Below are 24,016 nucleotides of genomic sequence, written 5' to 3' on the forward strand. Positions count from 1 at the left end.
GAATATAATTGTTGTTTAAACCAAAAAAAACTGAAAAATAATATTTATTCCACAATAATAAGGCTAAGTAATATACCCAGAACAAAAAGTAATATTGCTACTTACTCCTGCCATGCATAAGTGATGATTCCCACAGTGAGCGAACTCTGGCATAGCTTGCTTCAAGATTTGACCAAAACTTTATTTGAATGTCCAGAACTTCAACTAGAGTTTGCAACCCCGATTTGGAGGGCATGATGCTATCCATTTCAAATATAGGACTTTCACCAAGGAGGACCTTCACAAAGTTTGCAATACGTGTGTATAGCAAGAATCATTTCTTCAACAATAGTAACAAGAAAAAAGAAGAAAACTTTGGATGCATTTATTTGATCTGAATCAAGGTGCAAGCCTACAGAATAAGATGCTGGGCACGCCATGAGAGAGTCCATGTCCCAGAGTCCAGAGAGCTGATTATACATTTCTTAGTAATAGCTAAATACTTCAGTAAAAGAAGTTAAGGCTGCATGCTTAAACAAGATACCTTGCAGCTTGATGTTTCAAAAGAAACAATAGGTGCACCAAAATATCATTTGAAAGCAGATGTCTGGATCAAGAAAAAGATCATGAAGACCATATGAATAGGCATTTTCCAAGGTAATACACAAAAAAGTTTAACTTTCTCTCAAGAAAGTTTACTGCTTTCAAATTTAACTTGAGCACACATAAAGTGTCTCACAGAATTGACAGTCCAAATAATATCTGATCAGGTGAAAGGAAGGTAAATTAGTTTCACTATAACCTTTGAAAGGTTTGAACATCATCCACGGGCTTATTTCACAATGGTGTGTATACAGGTGGCAAGCCAGCCAAATTGATGGAGAATGTGTAAAACAGCTATGCTGCAATCTAGGACCATTGGTCAAGATAACATGGCACTATCAATCCAGCAACCACATTAAACTTATAAACATATTCCCCTTGGGAATAAATGTTCTTTTCTTTTATTCTGGCAACCTTTTCCAAGAAAGTGCCAAAGGACACCTAAATCTTTAATGTCAAACATGTAATTCAAATACTCCAACTACAACATCCCTGTACACAAGTGGAATAAAGATCTCATCATTTTCTATAAATAGGATTTGATCCTCACAGCTTCTCATATAACACCTTTCAAATTGGCACCACTAAAATTATCAAACCACACAGGTTGACCTTACTTCATATGACTTCTCACGATCCAGTCTCCACCTTAGGACTAAAACAAGAAGGAACATTTTCCAAGGAATTCATTTTTCATATCAAAATGTTGAAGAATCCAAACTTCACAAAAGTTAGGTAGTGTTTCAACAAGCAAAAGTTTCTTCTCAGCCCATCTGATAATATTGGGTGTCACTTTAGGAAGCATTGATTACAGCTCCCTACAAGTCCATTGGTCCTATACATTGCAATGAAATTTCACTTGTCACCATCTATCAAGACATACTTATGTGGATATTGTAGTGTCACAAGACATAAAATGAGTAATTAGTATCATAAATACTCCTTTCTTTGCATGGAAGTCATCATCTTGATGAACGATAGCTAGTTAAAGTCCAATTTCCAGTAATCAAATCCTGATGGACTGGTATAATAAGCTTATCAGACTTTCTTCAGTCAGCATGAAGTCAAAAAAATGGTGAGTCAACTACACTTCGCAACAATAAAAAGATAACTGAATTTAGTTGGAAGTTACACAGCAGAAGCAAACATTCAGACTTCAGACTGACGAGTAGACTGAACTCACCCAAGTGCAATCACTCAGTTGGCTTGCAAGGTTAACATACATCCATAAACCATATGACATCCACAAAATGGCAAATTGAATTAGGTGATATCAGACAACTTAAGCACAGTGGACCACGTTTTTTTTAAATAATAACGTTTACGAATGTTTCACCATAAACTTCTATCCAAATATTTTCATAAGAGAACATTTTAATATAATAAAATTCAAGAAAGACCATAAGAACCCAAAAGATTGGCTAGAAAATATACAAGGTACATGGTGAATGGATTGAAACATGACCAACAATTCTATGCAGAAAAAGCAATAAGAAAAAATAATGAACAATTCTAGACAGAAACTACATGACAAAACAACTTACAACCAGCAATTTCCACATAAAGTAAACTAAACACTTTCTGTCATAAACAGAACTATAAAACTGAGCAAACATAACCACTTTCCAAATTATCATATCCTTTCCAAGCAATAACAAACAATTATTCTTTCTACTCATTTATTCATTATAAGTACCTTTACCACGGCAGTAGCAGAAGACGATATCGAACGTAGATTGTACCTGTTGATACAATTAAAAAAAAGCAAAAGTTTTAGTAAAATATTAAATGCAATTGAATCAAATATTAAAAGTTAAAACATACCCTCCTTCAAGAATAACAAGCAATTTCCCATTGGATATACCCGTCAACATATGTGCCAACTGAGCAAACCCAGTTGGGGTCACCTGTAGTAGATAAATTCTCTCCAATAAAAGAGCTGCTCAAGGAAATCATAATGCACACACGTAAAATCAAGCCTAAAATAAAAAACAAAACATAACATACAACCTCATGTATCATTCTGAGGCTACAGAGAATATTTATATGGAACCATGACCGTAAGAAAAGTTTCAAAGTTTGATAACAAAAACATACTTACATCACAACAACCAAGGGGATCACCTCGTGCAGCATCAAATCCAGCAGATACAATGGTCAAATCTGGAGCAAATTGCAAAGCTGCAATTCAATGACCAAGGCCCATAATCAAGTCATAGACTATAGAACTAATTCAATGAAAATAGGCATTTAAAAAGTCTAAACAAAATTCAATCCAAGGCAAACACTTGGCAAAAGACAAAATGTGATGGAGTGTGGAGCCTGATATAAATCCCTAATTTTTGGAGGGTATTTCTGTAATTTTATCCTAAAGATTATCCTGAAGAGTTTTACTCTAAATAGGTCTCTCTAGACTCCTATTTAAAGTAGGCAATCAGCCTTCTGTAACGTGGTTTTCCTCAATCTGAATAAAGAATCTCAGTACGGCTGTGGACATAGCAACTCTTGCCGAACCACGTAAAATCCATGTTTCATGTTCGATTGTTTTTTTTCCTCTTCTTCTCATATGTTTCTTCGATCTATCAATAGTGCGATCTATCAATATTGTATCGTTCCCCAACAAAATGTTGCAGGGAAAGACAAAGAACGCAGCATAAATTGAATCATCATTGTTCCGTCCCATCTACATGGGGTGGTCCTTGCAAAATACAAGTCCAACCCATCCTCCCAATTCCTTCAATATGACATTCTCAATATTTGTACTAACACTAATTCTGTAAAACCCAAGAATTTAAAAAAAAATCCCCCCCCCTCCCCGTTCTTATTTAAACCCCCGCAAGGGGAGGGGGTTTCCTTTTACAGAAAAACAACCCTCCCCCCTGCGCTCCTTCTCTCTCCCCAATACCCTCCCCTTTGCATGACATCCGTGAAAAGAAGTGTATTCTCCAGCCACGGGTCACGGGTCTGGAGATCCAGACCCGTAACGTGTCATTAATGGCACTGTGTAATTTACCTTTTTGTAATAAGGGTACTTTTGTACCCTAGTCTTATATTTTTGTATGTTATTATAAATGAGATCATATAGCAGCCGACCCTGTGTAATTTGGGGTTATCAGTTTTTATTTTCTGCTCTCTCTCTCTCCCTCTTTCCCTGTCTCTCAGCTCTCACGAGTGGATCAAAAACTAACATGGTATCAGAGCCACGTTACAGGTGAAGCTGGAATCGATCCAAAAAGGTACGTCTTAAAGATCCCTTTCTCCTCGATATTTTTTCTTTCTCCTAAGTCAAGAAAATACTTTTGTTTTCCCCAATCTCGTCAGCCCCTCTTTTCTGGTTTACCCAAGTTCAATCAGATCTGACATTATTCAGATCTGACGATACAACAACAACAACAACAACAACAACTACGCCTTCATCCCAAAACAATTGGGGTCAGCGATATGAACCAAAAAAGAAATTCAGATCTGACGATATTAAAAAAAAAACCTTTGCTTTTCCCTAATCTCGTCTGCACCTTCTTTCATCTCGCATTTGTTTCCATCTCCAGACAATGATCAGATCTGACGTTAATCAAATCTGATCATTTCTTCTCCTTCTTGTCTGAGTTACACAGTTAAATATCTCTTACATATATTTTAATATCTCTTCATTTTGTCCTTCATACACTTTGCTAGTTGACTTTGATCACAGCGTGACCTAATCATGCAATCGGGTTTTGTTTTGATACAGCTACACTTCATTATGTCCTTCATACACTTTGCTAGTTGCCTTCATACACTTTACTAGTTAACTATACTGCTTTTCATTTCACAGTCGTGAATTCATATTCACGACTTTCATATTCAATATCTGACAAATATTTAATTTCTGCTTCAAATTCAGCCATTGTCGTCGGCCATTGATCAGAATTAGTTTCTGCTAAAAAAAAAAGGTTACAGAAACTGTAGATAGACTGTGCTAAATACATTCTTAATGCTGTAAACCATGGATTCACTTCCTAGTTAGTCAGTTCTTTCTTCAAGCTCCCTCAGTCAACTCGTGTCTGAAAAATTAAACAATGGTAACTTCTTGACTTGGAAGAGACAAATCATACCTTTTATTAGGAGTCAGGATCTTTCTGGACATCTGGATGGATCTATTCCAGTTCCTCCTGAATTCATATCACAAGAGGAAAGGGACAATAAAGGGGAACCTACTACAGTATATGTTAGAAATCCTAAATTTGTGACTTGGATGAAAAGAGACCAAGCGCTTGTTGCTTATATCACATCTACACTGTCACAAGAGGTACTTGTAGCAATTCCAGATGACTGTACTGCCATGCAACTTTGGAACAGACTTGTTCAGACATACTCACAGGTTTCTCAGGCCAGGATTATGTTTCTTAAAAGAGAATTTCAAATGTTAAGAAAGGATTCCATGACCATCATGGAATACTTGAACAAAATGAAGGTTATCACAGATCAACTAGTAGTTGTTGGAAGTACAATAACTGATAAAGATTTGGTACATCAAACCCTCAGTGGATTGGGACACGACTATCATATGATTGTTACTTCCTTGTTATGTTTACCTGAGCCGCCCAACTTCGAAGATCTGTGTGCAAAATTGTTACAATATGAGATGAACCTAAAGGGATTTTCTGAAGAATCATCTATGCATACTGGGGCACAAGAAGTTCTTGCTACAGGGATTACTTATGCACGAGGACGAGAAAGCTATGATATCAAGGGAAAATGAGGACACGGGAGAAGTGGTCAAGGAGGTCGTGGATTATTACCTATACCCAACACATATTCCAATCCACAAAGACTGAGGCCAATTCCTACTTGCTTTCTATGTAATAAGAAGGGGCATATCAAAGCTAACTGTTGGTTTAATCCCCAAAATAAAGGAAAATCGACACAAACTGAAGCAAAAAGAGGCACAGACAGTACAAGGACCAGCGGAGAAGTAAAGGAGTTATTGTTGTCAGCTTTAGCAGAATTGAATCTAAAACAAAATGAGCAAGGTACTTGGTATGTGGACTCTGGCGCGGCGACTCACGTTACTGGTGATGCAGGTAAGCTCCTAAAACTTGTTCCTTACATTGGTAAAAGCAGTATAGTTACTGGAGATGGATCACACCACTCTGTCTCTCATATTGGAAACTCCATTATACCGCTGTCTGAATCTTCTATCAATCTTTCAAAGGTTCTTTATGTTCCTGAAATCAAGAAAAACATCGTTTCAGTTTCTAAACTTGTTGATGATATCAAAGCCTCAGTTGAATTTACTCCCTCTTCTGTTCTTGTCAAGGATCTCTGCATGAAGGAGACGTTCGCTAGAGGAAAACGGCAAGGCAATATGTATGTTTTTCAAGAAGATCCTTCAGCACATATTCGCTCTGCAGATCCAAACTTGAAGCTCCAATCATCGTTGCCTTCTGAAAATTCCACTTGTGTCTTCAGTGTCTCTGAAATCAATAAACCAAATCTTTGGCATGGTCGTCTAGGTCATTGCAGTAGTAGTTTCATTGAAAAGCTTGTTTCAAATAACCTCATTCCCAAGTCAAGTTTAAGAATAAATGTCGATGACAACAAATGTCCTAGTTGTCTCTTATGAGACTATTTGTTCTGATGTTTGGGGGCCTGCTCCAGTTGCTTCCATATCTGGAACTAGATATTACCTTTTGTTTGTTGACAGTTATTCTCGTTATTCTTGGATATTTTTCGTGAAACACAAATCTGAGACCTTCAAGTTGTTCTGAAACTTCCATTCCTTTGTCAAAAACCAATTTTCTGAAAACATCCTTAGTTTCCAATGTGACGGAGGAGGTGAATTTTCATCCATTGACTTTACTAACTTTCTCCAAAGTAACGGGACAAGGAAAAAGGTGTCTTGCCCACACACACCTCAGCAGAATGGGATTGCTGAAAGAAAGCATCGCCATATTGTTGAGAGTGCGATGAGCATGAAGCATGACAGCAGTCTCCCGATCACTTTATGGACAAAGGTTTTTCATTCTGCAGTTCATGTGATAAATCGTTTACCCATGACTATTTTGGAAAACAAGTCTCATTACTTGTGTCTTTTTTGTGTACATCCCAACTATCATGATTTGCATGTGTTTGGTTGTCTATGTTATGTTCATGTTGATAGTTCAAAGAGACATAAGTTTCAGGACAAGGCCCTGAAGTGCAGGTTTGTAGGCTATGCCGATGACTATAAAAGGTACAAGTGCTATGATCCGATGAGCAAGCGCATCAAAATATCAAGAAATGTCATCTTCGATGAATTGAATTTTGATTGTCGATGTACTAGTTCCTCAGAATCACAACTTGAAGTTGAGGCTTATCATCCTTGGTTGAATTATGAATTTCTCTCCGGAACTAGTGAGGTTTGCTCGAACTGTACTCAAAAGAATAAGGAATCTATGTCTGCTGATGAAGTGGTTGCTCATGAAAATACAGACCCAACTTCGAATTCACAAAGGTATAAAGGTTTTGTCTACGCTCGCCGAGAAAGAGAGCCGCCCACCATAGTTAATTCAGAAACAGACAGATCCTCCACACCCAACATCACTGATAATAGAAGATCGACACGAACTCGTCATCCAATTCAAAGATGAGTCAGTTATGAAAATTTCTCATTAGATTTTCAACTCTTTCTAACAGCCTTGAATAAAGAAGATGAACCCACAACGTTCTCTCAAGCATCAAATTCCAGAAGATGGATTGAAGCAATAAATGAGGAGATGGAAGCTCTACATGAATGTGGTACGTGGGATGTCGTATCAAGACCACTTGACAGAAATGTTGTTGGTTCGAAATGGGTGTACAAAATAAAGTATAAACCAGATGGGTCTATAGAGCGCTACAAGGCGAGACTTGTAGCCAAAGGTTTTACACAGGAGCAAGGACAGGACTATGATGAAACTTTTAGTCCAGTGGTGAAGATGGGAATAATCAGGATTATACTTTCTTTAGCTATTGAACATCAATGGACTATTAGCCAACTTGATGTGAAGAATGCCTTTCTTCATGGAAATTTGAGAGAAGAAGTATACATGGAACAACCTGGGCTACGCAGAAGGCGATCCTACAAAATATGTATGCAGACTAAAAAGGGCGATATATGGATTGAAGCAGGCATCCCGATCTTGGTTCGACAGTTTCTCTGTTGAAATTCAAAAATATGGTTTTAAGAAATCTCTTCTTGACCATTCCTTATTTATCTTTAAGAACCAAGACACAATTACTCTGTTATTGATATATGTAGATGATATCATCATCACTGGCAGTTCCAATGAGCACATTAAAGAAGTGAAACGTCTCTTGAATCAAAGGTTCAAAATGAAGGACCTTGGCAAGCTACGATACTTTCTTGGAGTTGAAGTCGACAGTACTTCTGACGAGATGACTCTCACCCAACATAAGTATACCATTGATGTTCTAAATAAAGCGGGTATGAAAGACTGCAAGGCCTTGGGAACTCCTAGTGTCCTTCATCAAAGGCTTAGGTCTCAAGATGGGGATCCTTTTGATAATCCCACACAGTATCGTAGCATAGTAGGTATGTTACAATATCTCACCTTTACTCGTCCAGATATAGTCTACTCGGTGAATCAAGTTTCTCAATTTATGCATGCACCATGTGAAGGGCATATAGAAGCAGTTAAACGGATACTTCGATACCTAAAGGGAACTGTTGGGGATGGCCTCATATATCAGCAAAAGACAAATGGGCAAAATGCACATGAGATCATTGTTTATTCTGATGCGGACTGGGCAGGAGATCCAGATGAACGCAGATCGGTACCCGGCTATTGTGTGTTTGTTGGGATGAATTTAGTTTCTTGGAGTAGTAAGAAACAAAAGGTTGTTGCCAGATCCAGTACAGAGGCAGAATATAGGTCAATGGCAGCCGCCACTGCTGAAGCTACTTGGATTAGACATTTACTGACAGAAGTAGGGGAATTGATCTCTCGATCACTTCTTTTGTGTGACAACCAGAGTGCCATTAGTATGTCTTTTAATCCAATCCATCACAGTCGTGCCAAACATATTGAAATAGATCAGCATTTTGTGAGACAAAAGGTAGAAGAGAAAGAGATTGAGCCTGAATTTGTACGAACCACAGATCAGGTGGCGGATATATTTACAAAAGGATTGACGAAAGACAGATTTTGGATGTTAAAAGGCAAGTTGTTCATGGTCCAAGATCATGCACAACTTGAGGGAGGGTGAAAAGAAGTGTATTCTCCAGCCATGGGTCACAGGTCTGGAGATCCAGACCCGTAACGTGTCATTAATGGCAGTGTAATTTACCTTTTTGTAATAAGGGTACTTTTGTACCCTAGTCTTATATTTTTGTATGTTATTATAAATGAGATCATACAACAGCCGACCCTGTGTAATTTGGGGTTATCGGTTTTTATTTTCTGCTCTCTCTCTCTCTCACTCACTCTCTCTCTCTCTTTCCCTGTCTCTCAACTCTCACGAGTGGATCAAAAACTAACAATCCGACCACCGCTGAAGCCCTCCCTACCCCGGCGACCTCCTGCTCCCTGCTTCTCTCTCCCTTCTGTTATCTCCCCTTCTCTGCTGGAATCGGATCCCCGCCGGGATCACCTCTCGTTCGGGCTTCCCCTCGCCAGAGATGCGTGCCTTGAAGGTATGTGCACCCCTCTCTTTCTTTCCCTCTCTCTCAAGTCAACCGGCAAGAGGGTGTGCCCTCTGTAATGAGATATTGCGGAAATATAAAGAGTGCATACAAGCACTTACAACAATGAATAAAAGAGACAATATCACAAGTCCACAAAGGGACAATACAAGCACAAGCCTTTAAGAAGGCAACAATATAAAAAGCCTCTTATTGAGAAGAGAGAAAGCTCTCAAGAATGAAAAATATACAAGGGGTTCACCCCTATTTATACAAGAGGGAGAGAAGGAGAGGCCAAAGGCCTAAAAAGGAGAGCCCAAAAGGGGGCTCCCATAGAGTCGTTGGGAGCCCCCAACGGTCACATTTGTGACCGTTGGGGGCTCCAACGACTCTATAGTTGGAGCCCCTTTTGGTCCTAAAAAATAACAAAAAAGAATTGTAAAAAATAAAAAATACATTTTATCAAAAATCGAAAATAGTTGTTTTCTAAAACAACTATGTGAAATTACAAAAATACCCCTATCGGGTATTGATGTAATATATATATATATAAGAGATACATTTTAACACCCTCCTGCCATCACTTGGGCTTTTCGGCCGGCGGGCAGAGGCACAACCCCTGCCCTCCCTCTCTTTTTCGGCCGGCGGGCAGGGGTGCGGCCCCTGCCCTCCCTTCTCTGTCAGGACGGCAGGTGGGGGCGTAGCCCCTGCCTCTTGTTTTTTCGACAGGTAGGGGTGAATCCCCTGCCTCCACCTGATTTTTGTTTTCCGACAGGCAGGGGCGAATCCCTTGCCTCCTTCTGTTTTCCCTTTTTCTGTAAGGGAGGGGCGCCACCCCCCCCCCCCCCGACCCGTTCCCGCGTTCTCAAGTTGGGGATGGGCTCAACCCGGTAGCCGAGCCCACCCCACCACCTGCCCCTGCCCTCTTGTTGCTAGGCTCGGTCCCTTGCCATGGTTCGGGTCGGGCTCGACAGCCAGACCGAGCCTAGGTCCTTGGTCAGATCTAAGCTTGGGGCAAGGCTCAACCTAGAAACTGAGCCCACCCCCTGCTTTCCTTTTTGCCGAACTGAGCCCGACTCGGTTAGGGGTTCAACCGAGTCCGGCTCGGTTGAGGCCTCACTGGCCCAATTGAGCTCGGTCCTCGCCGATCCCAACTCGGCACAGTCAGCCGACCCGAGCCAGGGTTGGGTATCGTCCTTTGCGACCCAAACGCAATGCCAGCGCGTGATTCCCTCTTTTCTATTTTTTCACAATACGACAAACCATTAAGCACACTTCATCGACACAACGAACTCCACGCGCGCACCAAGGCACAAACCACTTATCACCTACACTCGGAATCATCAGTAAAGCCGACATTCTTCGAGGCAGGAGAAAGTTGCACGATGAACAAAAAAAGGACAATGCTAAAACTTGTAAATAAACATAATTATATATATACACGCTTTTAACTCAAGAGCGTAGTTTTACGATCCTTGTCTTTTTTTTCTTTGTCATTTACTTTGCCGCAATGTTTTTACGTACACAGGCTTCTGCTTACGCATTTATTTAGTTCGATATGTGGTTTCACATATCGAGCATTGTTTTATGTCATTTACTTTGTCGCAGCGCTATCATGTTTACAAGCTACTGCTTACGCATTTATTTGGCTGAGGTACAGTTTTGTACCTCGTGCATTGCTTACACATTTATTTGGCCGAGATACGGTTTCGTACCTCATGCACTACTTACGCATTTATTTAGACGAAGTACAATTTTGTACCTCATGCACTTATGCATTTATTTAGCTCGATGTGCCATTTCGCACATCGAGTCTTGCCTTATACATTGTCGTTGCGCTGTAATGTGCACATGCCTGCGTTATGTAATATATGTGTTATTCGTACATATATACAACTTTGTAAGGTAAGAAGTAGCGTAGTCTTCCCTACCTTGTATCATGCTTGCTCTTTACAAAAGACACAGATTAGCGCATGTGCGCTAAAACTTGAAAGAAAAGAAATTTCTTGCATGAATCCAGCATTCAAATATGCATAGTTTTGAAAAGCAAATTCGAACACTTGAGAGTTGCCTAATTGCAACTAAGTTTTTCTCAAACCGGCACAATAGGAAGAAGTGTTTACAAACTTCGGTTTAATATCCGATATGACCCGGATATCCTCGGCTGGGAGCATGGGAATGTAATTGGGTAGGATTTCTTCTAAGAAACCCATTCCCCTTTTATCGTAAGCAGTATCGTGAGGCATGCACGGCATGTTGATACTACGATAATTGGACGAGAGATTCGTGACAATCTCGTAATATGCAAACCAAAGTTACCGGAAATGCACATGTACTAGGGGAAGCGCGCTTCGGAAGCGCGAAATGCGGCGCTTCCGAAATGCGTGGGGAAGCACATGAAAAATATAGGAAGTGCATCCCCCTTTAAAGGGGTACGCGTCCCCCTTTAAAGGGGTATGTGTACTCCTTTAAAGGGGTACGCGTACTCCTTTAAAGGGGTACGCGTACTCCTTTAAAGGGGGACGCATTTTTTAAAATGTCAAGTTTGCCCTTTTTAAAAAAAAAGTAACACGTGAAAAACAAAAAATTTAAAGAAAATCGTTTTTGAATAAGGGCAAAATGGATATTTTCAAAAAAAATCGTAAAGATAAAAAAAAAGAAACTTAGGGTTTTTGTTTTTTTTATCTGACTCTCTCTCTCTCTCTCTCTCTCTCTCTCTCTCTCTCTCTCTCTCTCTCATTTTCGGCCACCGGCGACCTCCTCCATTGACGTTCGACGACCGGCGACCTCCTCCGCCATTGACGTCCGACGACCGGCGACCTCCTCCGCCATTCACGTCCGGCGACCTCCTCCACCGACGTTCGACGATGTCTCTATTCAGGTATGCTCTCTTTTCTCGATTCTCTCTCCTCTGTCATTTCTCGTCCCTCCGTTGTTGCTGTTTGATTTGCATCGAGTCTCGATCGAGCTCGATGCGTGCTTGGTTGGAAATGAATGGAAAGAAATCGATGGGTTTGATTGGGTTTCAGCTGGCACGTTGGCGATGCTGTCAGTGTGCGTTAGATATATGAATTTTTAAGATATCTTGGTGACATCGATCGATTCGTATCAGCGAAGCAGGATTTCTGCGTCGATCATTCACAGGGAGTCACTTTGCTAACTTCGACGCTTGGTTAATAGCAAAGTCGCAAATCTCGTTATTGGTATTTTCTCGACGGCGAATGAAAATATTGCAATAAATTGAAGAAATTTGTTTTTTTTTTTTTGTGTGTGTGTGGGGGGGGGGGGGGTGGGGGGGAATCAATGTACATTTAAAACTTGAAAATGTATGAGAAAACACAATAAAAGCATTAAAATATAAAAATATAGATATCATGTTAATGATATTGCAACAAAAACCATGATATGTTCAAAATGTCTCATTTTTTGTGGGGGGATTGTATTTGTTTCTGAAGATCTTGCGCTAAAACAGCGTGGCTTAAAAAATCCTGAAATATTTTTGTATGGTTAATAGATATGAAGTGCATTGGGGATTTGGGGGGTTACTAGTTAATTGGGCGACCCCACACTATTGTGTGTACTCAGTTGAGCTAAGATTGGGCTTGCTTAGGTGCAATGTTTTTTCCACTCTTCATTATCTTGTTGGGTCTGCATTGTCACTTGCAATCTTGTTTTAATCAATTAACCAGGAGAAATGTCTAACTAGGAAATAATGTAGCCTAAGGAATTTGGATCATGTTGGTTGTGTTAATGTCTTCATTACTCCCATTCCTTTAGTCTAAAATATCCTAGTATGTGGGTGGAGGTTTGTCAACAAAATATACAGGAATAAATTATAAGGAGTTTTGTCTTTTTTCCTAATGAGTTAATTTTGGATGTTGGCATGCATTTTGGTGTTAGGAAGATACGTGGAGGAGCTGTTGTACACAATTAATTGGATTAACACGAGTTCCTTCTTCAGACCTGCGGCTTAATGAAAATATACATGCTTTCCTTTCGCTTCTCATTTGAATCATATGTCGCTTCCTTCTTCGCTTCCTAGGTCGCTTCTGAGACGCTTCCTGGTTCGATCATAAGTCGTCCCGCGCTTCCCGCTTCCTAAAATTTTAGAAGTGCCTCGCTTCCCGCTTCCCGTATCGCTTCCCGCTCCTGCTTCCTCGACTAGCAACTTTGATGCAAACTGCACATTTATATAAAAGTGGTAATCACACAAATGGTGGTGATCGCCTTCACAGGCAAGATGCTCGAGTTGGTTTAAAAGACCAGAGCATGTCAAATTAAATTAAAATGATTAAATCTTTTTTTCACAACACATTAAAGTTGGGGTTTCTTTCTAAGAAACCGATATCTTTCTCATCGTAGTAGTATTATCGGAAATGCACGACATGTTAGTACTACAATGTTGGATGAGAGGTTTATGGTAACCTCGTAACGTGCAAAGGTATAATGATGAAATAAAAAACACATAAATGGTGATGATCGCCTTCACAGGCAAGATACTCGAGCTGGTTTGAAATACCAGAGCATGTAGAATGAGTCCTCAGTTAAATAAAACCTGACATACTCATTTGTCTCTTTGGTTCTGTCAAAGGAGATGATGAGATGGTACAAAAACTCCGATGGATAAGTTGTTAACCACCCCTCGGGCAAATGACTCAGTGTCTTTAGTCATCGAAGTTAGGGGACGGGGCTACCAAATATTATCCTAGGTGGTAGATCCCATGGACTTCTGCAGAAGTTGGATGTATCCCTTTCCACGAATGCCTATGGGAAATTTTCTCTTGGTCATTGGTCGTCCCCATAGGAACGGACTCAGCTAGCTGTTCGGGGTATAAAAAATACATAGCATAACAAACCCGTAGACATTCTCAGTTGTTTCTAAATTTCTCATGTGCCTACCCTCAGGACAGCTAATATCAAAATAAAGTTATCATATTCATTTTATTTATTTTGACTTGCATACCACGAAAAAAATAATGTATATATTAGTTTGGGTTCTGAATTTTGTTAGCATGCTCATTTTGCTCATTGTTCGGAGACATCTGATAATATTGGAACGATACAGAAACAAGATTAACATGCTTATCTTTACTTGTGTTAAATTGCATATCATGTATGAAATAAAGCATGTGTTAGTTTTGTTCTAAATTGTTATACTTGTGCACCTGTCAGTTTTTCATCAAATTGACTCGTTTTATGGGTACAGGTGATGATTAGGTCGGTACGATAAGCGATGGCACGATGACTCTTTCCCTGACGTTTCGCTCTTGAGGACATATTTTATAATTTGGTAAAAGGGTTTCTTTGAAATTTTACTTTTCATATAAACTTTAAAACCTCATTTTGAATCTATTTGGTTTCAATGAATGTACGGAGTTATGTATCCGTTGTGCAAAAGAAAGGTTCGCAAGTAATGCGCCCAAGGTCCGTTGACTTGTTACTTCAAAACATCATTTTCTGCTGAATTACTATTTAAAACTCTGATAAAGGAATGATTACAAGGCTTTCAATTTTTTTCCAAAAAATTATAAGTCTCGGACTTTGGGGGCGTTAGAAATTCAGGTCTCCTCGTGACAAGTTTTTTACCATGTTAAATAACATCCCACCCTCTAATCTTTTAAACCCTTGTTAGTGTTATACTGTTACATGTAAGCTCTCTACAACATGATTATTCTTATTCCTTTATCACTCTAGATGTCCACCCTCACATGTATCTCAAGTACATGCATTCTCTTTTTTGTCATTTCTTTGTAAGTCCAACGCTGCCATAAAACATTTTGATTGCAGTTTCACAAAAATGTGTTTTTGATAATGTATGCAGTTAATTATCTTCAAATTTGATATTTATCCTGCAAACAAGAATAGAAAAAGAAGAAGAAATGAGAGAGCTTAGGGAACACTAGCGAGCCCCCTCTCTTTTGCATATTCTAACTTTTATTGACTAACAAAACTAGGACAAGTATGACCCTCTTAAGGGCTCTTACAAAACTGGACATGTATGGCCCTGAGGCCCTCTTTGAAAAAGGTGTTTTAGGTGTATGGGTCCAAACCTGACCCACAGCCACCTCCTGTATGTACGTTTTGTTTTGTTATTTTTTGATTCGGATCGGGATATTACAATGGATCCAGACCCATACTGTACATTCAAGTATTAATATACATTTTAGGTCACGATTTCTGCTGAACAGAAATCGTGACAGCTGCAACTCTCTCTCTCTCTCTTCTCAATACAGGTATTCTAACATGGTATCAGAGCCAAGATCTATCTGAGGGTTGAAGAAGGTTTCCGTCAGGTGCGACGATCGGAGATTTGAGGTTTTTCGTTCCTCCCCTTCTACTTTTCTTCCTTTCTCCTTCTTTTCATTTTTATTTTTGTTCTCTCTCTGAAATTTTCTGTGCACCCAACCCACATCTCACGTGGGCTTGAGATTCACGTCGCTCATCTCTTCCTGAAATTTTCTGTACACCTGACCCACATCTCACGTGGGCTTGATCTCTTCGTGGTAATCTGAGATTCACGTAAACCCTGTTTACGTGAATTCAGACTGTGCAAAAAGGGCAGATTCTTTTCCACGTGAATCGCTGAAATCGATTCACGTGAAACACCAAATCGATACATGCTTTAGATCCGCCTTTGTTTGGTATCACTTGATTTGTTTTCTTTGTCCGATCTTCTCTTTTGTATCTGTTTTGCATATCCAAATATACCAGTTTTTGTTGTACGTTCTTCTTCCCAGACTCTCATTTTCTACATTTACCTGAAAACGTATCTAACGTGTGAAATTTTCTTTTCATCACGTCAATCTCAAAAAATTTCAAAAGTGTAAAGAAAAGTTCACTGTTCAGCCTCAATATTTTCTGAATCTGACAGGCTGCGGTCTCCTGTTTATTTAAAAAAAAAAAAAAAGAGGAGACTGAGCACTTCGTGAACACTCTTGTTGAATTTTATTTCTCAATGGATCCTTATTCTTCTCAATCGAATCTTTCTTCAAGATTTCTCAATCAACTTGTTTCTGAAAAGTTGAATACCTCAAATTTCTTGATTTGGAAGAGACAAATTATTACTTTTATAAGGAGCCAAGGTCTCTTAGGTCACCTGGATGGAACCACTCCAGTCCCACCAGAATTTGTCCTGAGAGAATAAAAATATGATAAAGGGGTGAGTTCGATCGTGTATGTCAAAAATGCAGAATTTCTCAACTGGGAAAAGAAAGATCAATCAGTTGTTGCATATATCACATCTATCCTGTCTCAAGAGGTCCTTGTCATCCCTGACAATTGTACAACATTGCAACTCTGAGAGCGACTAGTTCAGACGTATTCACAGGTTTCACAAGCGAGGATGGTTTTTCTCAAAAGAGAATTTCAGTTGCTAAGAAAAGATTCCATAACCATCATGGAATACTTGAACAAGATAAAGATTATCACAGACCAACTTGCAGTTATAGGATATGCGGTAAGTGACGGTGACATGGTGCAACAAACTCTGAGTAGATTGGGATCCGATTACAATATGATAGTTACTTCACTATTGTATCTCCCTGTCCTTCCTACTTTTGATGAGCTACGAGTTAAACTGATTCAATATGAAATGACTCTGAAGAGTTTCTCTGAAGAAACACACATTCACACAAATTAACAAGAATTTTTTGCCACAGGAGTGACTTATGGTAGAGGACGAGGACGAGGAGGACAAGGGCGAAGTGGACACGGAGGACGTGGTCTGCTTCCCACTCCCAATATGTTAACTTATGCGCAAGGACAAAGATCCATCCCCCACTTGCTTCCTTTGTAACAAAAGGGGGCATATCAAGGCGAATTGTTGGCATAATCCAGAAAACAAAGGAAAGGGTCTACAGACAGAAACCAAAAGAAAGTTGACAAATATAAGAGACAGTGAAGAGATTAAAGATCTGCTAATATCCGCTTTGTCAGAGTTAAAATTGAAGCAGAGTGATGAAGGCACTTGGTTTGTCAACTCAGGGGCAACAACTCATGTGATAGGTGATGCAGGTAAGCTTTCTAACCCTATTCCTTATTTTGGAAAAAGTAAGATTGTCACTGAAGATGGATCCCACCATCCTGTTTCTCATATTGGAAAAATTGTTATTCCCATGTCATATTCCACTCTTAAACTTTCTGATGTTCTTCACGCTCCCGACATCAAGAAAAATATTGTCGCTATTTCTAAACTTATTGATGATAATAATGCTTCAGTTGAATTCACTCCCTTCTCTTTGCAGATCAAGGACCTAAGCACGAGGGAAACATTCGCTGAAGGAAAGAGACGAGGCAATATGTATGTTTTTGAAGAAGCTCCATGTCATTCCGTCTGTCTTGTTCATCTGGATTCGAAGTCTTCATTAGAGTCGTGTTCATCCTCTTCTGCCAATATTTTTAGTATTTCTGAATATATTGTGGGAGTCATTTTATTGAGAAACTTGTCTCTAATAATCTCATTCCAAAAGAAAGTCTAAATGGGGATGAAAGAAGTCAGAAGTGTCTCAGTTGTTTTTCATGCAAAAGTCATGTATTGCATTTTCATTCCATTAATAAGAGAGCTTCAAAACCTTTAAAGATAATTTGTTCTGATGTATGGGGACCTGCCTCAATTGTTTCTGGATCTGGGAGCAGATACTACTTAATCTTTGTTGATAGCTATTCTCGATACACTTGGATATATTTCATAAAAAATAAGTCGAAAGTCTTCTCTTTGTTTCAAAATTTTCTTTTCTTGGTTAAAAATCAATTTTCTGAGTCCATTCAATTTTTTCAATGTGATGGAGGTGAGGAGTTATCTTCTCGTGACTTTATTTTTTTTCTTCAAAATAACAGAATAGGAAGAAGGGTGTCCTGCCCACACACCCCACAACAAAATGGGATTGTTGAGCGAAAACATAGGCATATCGTTGAAAGTGCCATGAGCATGTTTCATGACAGTAACCTTCCCATCAACCTATGGACAGAAGCCTTTCATTCTGCCGTTCATGTGATAAATAGACTGCCTATGGTTGTTCTGAAAAATAAGTCTCATTATTGTCTTTTTGGAGCTTACCCTAGTTATCACGATCTGTGTGTCTTCGGATGTGTTTGTTATGTGCACATTGATCAGTCTCTGAGAAACAAGTTTCAGGACAAGGCTTAGAAGTGTAGGTTTTTGGGATACGCAGATGATTACAAAGGATATAGGTGTTATGATCCAATCAACAAGCGCATCAGAATCTCAAGGAATGTTGTCTTTGATGAAAAAAAATTTGATCATGGTACTGACACAACGGATATGTTCCCCAACACAACTGAAGTCTACCATCCTTGGCTGAGTTTAGAACGGATATGCTAGTTCCAATAAAGCATGTTCTCCAGATTGTGTACAGCAAGAAGAAGAGATATTTGAGAACACTGGGACATCGGGGTCACAGAATGAGGAGGAAGCACTACCATTCGTACCGGGCAGATACAAAGGCATTTCTTATTCTAGACAGAGACTGAAAGTATCAAATCATCCAGATCATGTTTTAGTCACTGATCCTATTCCCTCTCATACTCTTGAAGTCAGAAAATCAAATCGCATACGACATCCCATTGACAAGTGGGTCAATTATAACAACTTCTCCTTGGATTTTCAGCTCTTTTTAATTGCACTCAATAAGGAAGATGAGCCCATTATGTACTATCAGGCAGCCACTTCTACCAAGTGGGTAGAAGCCATGAATAATGAAATGCATGCATTGCATGAATGTAGAACCTGGAAAGTTGTTCCCCGACCACCTGACAAAAATGCTGTCGAATGCAAATGGGTCTACAAAATAAAGTATAAGCCAAATGGAACCATTGAACGATACAAGGCAAGACTTGTGGCAAAAGGATTCACCCAAGAAGCAGGGCAAGACTATGATGAGACCTTCAGTCCCGTGGTGAGAATGGGAACAATTCGAATTATTCTTTCCCTGGGTGTTGAACATGGATGGAAGTTGAGTCAGCTTGATGTGAAAAATGCATTCTTACATGGGGATTTGAATGAGGAAGTCTATATGGAACAAGCTCCTGGATATCAAGAACAAAATTGCAAAACACATGTGTGCAGGCTAAAGAGAGCTATTTATGGTCTAAAGCAAGCATCTCGCTCTTGGTTTGATAGCTTCTCACTTGAGATTCAAAAACATGGATTTGCTCGTTCCGCATTAGACCACTCACTATTTATTTTTAGAAGTTAGAATGTGACCCCTCTACTATTAATTTGTGTTGATGATATTGTCATCATAGGGAACTCTGAAGCTCACATCCAAGAAGTAAAAGATTTACTAGGTCAGAGGTTCAAGATGAAAGACCTTGGTGCCCTGTGCTATTTTCTTGGTGTAGAAGTTGATAACCAGGCTCATGGCTTGACGCTCACTCAACACAAGTATATTGTGGATGTTCTCAGCAAGGCAGGCATGAAAGACTGCAAACTTCTAGGAACTTCAAGTGTGCTTCACCAAAAACTCAGTGCTCATGATGGAGATCTGTGTGACGACCACACCAGGTATCGCAGCTTAATAGGAATGTTGTAGTATCTCACATTCACTCGATCTGATATTGTTTATTCAGTCAATCAAGTGTCTCAGTTTATGCATGCACCATGTACTGGACATATGGAAGCGGTTAAGAGGATACTTAGATATCTGAAAAGAACCGTTGGGGACGAATTGATATATTCACCGCAGTCATTAAGCAAGAATGAGCGTGAACTTATTGTATATTGTGATGCAGACTGGGCAGGGGATCCCAATAAACGAAGATCTACATCAGGATATTGTGTCTTTATTGGAAGAAATTTAGTCTCTTGGAGCAGTAGAAAACAAAAGGTTGTTGCTAGATCAAGCACTGAAGCTGAGTATAGATCCATGGCTGCAGCTACTGCCGAAGTCACATAGGTCAGGCATCTCCTAACTGAAGTAGAAGAAACGATTGCTCGCTCTACCTTGTTGTGTGACAATCAAAGTGCTCTCAACATGCCATTCAATCCAGTTCACCACAGTCGTGCTAAGCATATTGAGATTGACCAACATTTTGTAAGACAAAAAGTTGAAGAAAAAGAGATTGAGCCTGAGTTTGTCAGCACTGAAAGACAAGTTGCAGACATATTTACAAAGGGCTTGACAAAAGATCGTTTTTGGATGCTTAAAGACAAGTTGTTAATGGTTCAAAACCATGATTAACTTGAGGGGGGCTGAAAAAGGTGTTTTAGGTGTATGGGTCCAAACCCGACCCACAGCCACCTCCTGTATGTACGTTTTGTTTTGCTATTTTTTATTCGGATCTGGATATTACAATGGATCCAGACCCATACTGTACATTCGAGTATTAATAGACGTTTAGGACACTATTTTTGTTCAGCCGCAACTCTCTCTCTCTCTCTCTCTCTCTCTCTCTCTCTCTCTCTCTCTCTCTCTCTCTCTCTCTCTCTCAATACAGGTATTCTAACACTCTTAAGGGCTCATATATTAACAAGGACTTCCTTCAAAACTCCTCAAGTTGGGTGTGAAAACATGTATCATTCCTAACTGCATATGAGCTCAAAACGCCTCATTCAATTAACTACTATAGTAAAGATACCGGCAAGCCATTCTTGGTTCTTACATGGGGAACTTTAAAGACCCTTTTTTCTATCTTTTCCCATATGAAGTGACAAGCTATTCCAATATGCTTTGTTCTCTCACGATATACATGATTAGTTCATACCAATTGAAATCATAGCACCATTCCTCAAACACGAAGCTATCAACAAAAGAGCTTGTGGTTGAAATGCACAAGTTCAAGGAGTAACGGGGTGAGACACAAGTCCTACCACAACAAATCCTCAAAACCCTTCAAAAGATGATGGGTCGAGTCTCTTAGTGGAGATATGTTGAGCATCTCTTCAATGCAACATAAGGTTGTGATGGACGTGCACCAAGCCCTAATGTATGTTGGTGAATTATGAGCTTCATCCTTCTGAAGATGAAAGAACCCACGGATATTTTGGATACTCCAAAGGAGGAGGCACCGAATTGAAGGATAGCTAACCACACCTTGACAACAAGGCATTTGTGGAACAATGATTTAGTGTTACAATTCGCCGAGTGCAGGGTTTGATTCAAGTTTGAGTTCAGGGAGTTTCAATTCAGGTTTGAAGTCCTATTAAAGTCTTGTGCATCTCATGCATTTGGAGTTTGTGTTTAATGTTTAGGTTGGATCACAGACCCAGTGTTAGACATTCAATTAGAAAGGGGTCCAGGGTTTAGAGTTTGGCTACTTAAAATTCTATATATTAATGCTTTGAACTAATGAATCAAAATTACTCTTTTAGTGGGAAACCCTTCTCCTTCAAGAGAAGGAACCCCAAGGCATCTCCTATAGTGTCACCCCCCCCCCCTTTTTTCGAACGTCCCTCTCTCTCCCATTGTATATTCTAAGTTGGAAGTGATGCCCAACTGTTTGGAGTTGCTAGTTGCCAAGAAACTAGTCCCTTGGATGTGAAGCTTGCTTCACATGCTTGGACCTTGGTTGTCAAAGGCGGCGACTAGGTGGCCTAGGCGACCTAGGATTTTGGGTTTAGGCAGTGGGACCCTATTTTACCGCCTAGACTTTAAGCCTATTATTGTCCAACTTTTTTTCAAACTTGGTTGACCAAGTGGTCAACCAAGCCAAGGTATAAAAAGGGGAAGGGCAGTACTCTCTCTCTGTTTGTTGCAGCAACAAGAAGAAGAAGAACAAGGTATGCTCCTCTCTCTCTCTCTCTGTTTCTCGAGCTCTCACTCTCTCTTTCTCGGTTTCACACTCTCTCTCTCTTGGTTTACTCTCTCCAGCCGCCTCTCAACTTTCTTCTCCCCCCCCCCCCCTTCCTTTTTTTCTTTTTTTCCATCTACTCTTTTCCTTTTTCCTTTTGTTCATCTTCTTCATGTTTTTTTCTTCTCTTATCTTGTTTTCTTTTTTTTTCTTGTTTTCCTTTTTTTTCTCTTTTCTTTCTTCCTTTTTTTCTTCTTCTTTCTGTTTTTTATTCTTCCTCCTCTCTCTCAGTTTGCTCTCTCATGTTTTTTTCTTCTTATTCCTCTCTCCCCCCGTCTTCTTGTTTTTCTATAGTTTATGTTTTCAGTTATATATATATATATATATATATATATATATATATATATATATATATATATATATATATATATATTTGCGTGTAATTCATATATAATCTGTTTTCTTATCTTTTTCATAGTTCCCACCAAGGTTGAAAGTCTTGTATCAACCCGTATCGGTTAAGCCTAAAATAAGATACCTATTGTATCGTATCATATTGTAAAAAATCATAAATTAAAAAATAAATCTTAAAAAAAGCAAAAATTCTAAAAAATCATAACACATGAAAAAAATGATGAAATGCACAAAATGCAACCATAAAATCACATATGAAGCATTTATATCCCTATGAGCTACATAAGAAATTATCAATCATTACCTATCTCATAAGATCAATGCAAAATATTAATAGGTTTCTTTTTTACCTTAACCCACTTCTTTGAGTGAAAAAATGGTGGAAATACACTCTTAATAAAATCGCAAAAGCCATCTTCCTTCCGCATAGATCGGTCCCCAAATCGCTCTCACGGCTCCTAGGGTATGTGGAAAACTCTTTAATGGCCTCTACACAAATGAGGGAGTGGACCTTCAAGAGGTGTTTAAAACCCAAAATCACGAAGTTGCTTTTCGGCCCTTTTTAAAGTGTATCGACACAATATCGTATGATACACCCTGTATCGTACATTACGGTATGATACAAGCATGTATCATACAGACATGATATACATTTGTATAGCGATACGACTGTGTATCGTATTGTTTTTTTAAAAAATAACGATACGTATCGTATCGTACGATACAGACAAAATCCCACTTCACATGCACACACACACTCACATGCAGATGCTGATGCACACATGCATATCTGTTTTCTGTCTAAATATATATAATTATATATATTAACATATTATAAGCATATATTATAATATTCTGTATTTCAGTTATATATTATATATTTCTGTATTTCAGTTATTATAATATGTATATTATATTTATTTTGTGTTTGTGTGTTTCATTTATATATGTGTGTGTAATTCGCATATAATCTATTTGTATATTGTTTATTCACATTGTTAGTTGTAAGGTTTGTTCATTCAATTGTTCATTTATTTTTAATCTTTTTTAGTAGGTTATTTAATATAATTGCTTTACAATGTTCGACGACATGTTGTATTTTGTCTATTGCTTTGTTGATTGATTTTATGTTGTATATATGTTTGTTATTAATTGTAACAGTTTGTTTACATATTTTGTGTATTTTTTTAAAAAAATTATTTGGGGTACCGACAAGTCTGCCTAGGCCCCACCGCCTAGGTTCCGCCTACTGCCTTTGACAACTAAGGCTTGGACAACAAAATAGCTTGAGCAACAAGCTAGAGGAAAGGTCCCCAGGTTAGGTTAGATGTAACTCGGTTCATATTAGATACTCCATTTTTACTCCTATACCAAATCCGATTATATACCATTTGTGAAGGAGAGCATCCTCAATATGGTTGTATCCTCATACCTAGAGCCACATCCATGTGACTTGCGAACATAGGGATAAAAAATTGAATCATTATTGCAAAAATAACACATTGATCATTGAGCAAACTAAAATAGTGCATCAATACAAGAGCTCGATATATCAAAACCAATGTAACTGCCACCTGCAAATAAAATTTACAGTCACAACTACCATATGGAAAACTTGGAACTTATTTG

The 24,016-nt window shown here is 39.0% G+C and overlaps 1 protein-coding gene across 3 annotated transcripts in view; it reads right to left on the reverse strand.

Annotated features, from left to right (window-relative positions):
• Positions 1–24,016, reverse strand: part of HDA15 (histone deacetylase 15) — a 66,772-nt gene that overhangs the window by 1,614 nt on the left and 41,142 nt on the right. The window contains exons 13-16 of one of the 3 annotated variants that reach the window (XM_090017378.1): positions 2,684–2,745; positions 2,407–2,489; positions 2,279–2,324; positions 106–277 (exon numbers count right to left, since the gene is read on the reverse strand). In XM_090017378.1, coding sequence (XP_089873504.1) covers positions 106–277; positions 2,279–2,324; positions 2,407–2,489; positions 2,684–2,745 — 363 coding nt within the window. Of the gene's footprint in view, positions 1–97; positions 278–2,278; positions 2,325–2,406; positions 2,490–2,683; positions 2,764–24,016 lie in introns of those variants that run through there. The other 2 variants (XM_090017377.1, XM_090017379.1) reach the window with 2 other exon arrangements.

This window comes from Nuphar pumila, chromosome 9 (genome assembly GCF_984573655.1).
Source record: "Nuphar pumila chromosome 9, dmNupPumi1.hap1.1, whole genome shotgun sequence".
Taxonomy (NCBI): domain Eukaryota; kingdom Viridiplantae; phylum Streptophyta; class Magnoliopsida; order Nymphaeales; family Nymphaeaceae; genus Nuphar; species Nuphar pumila.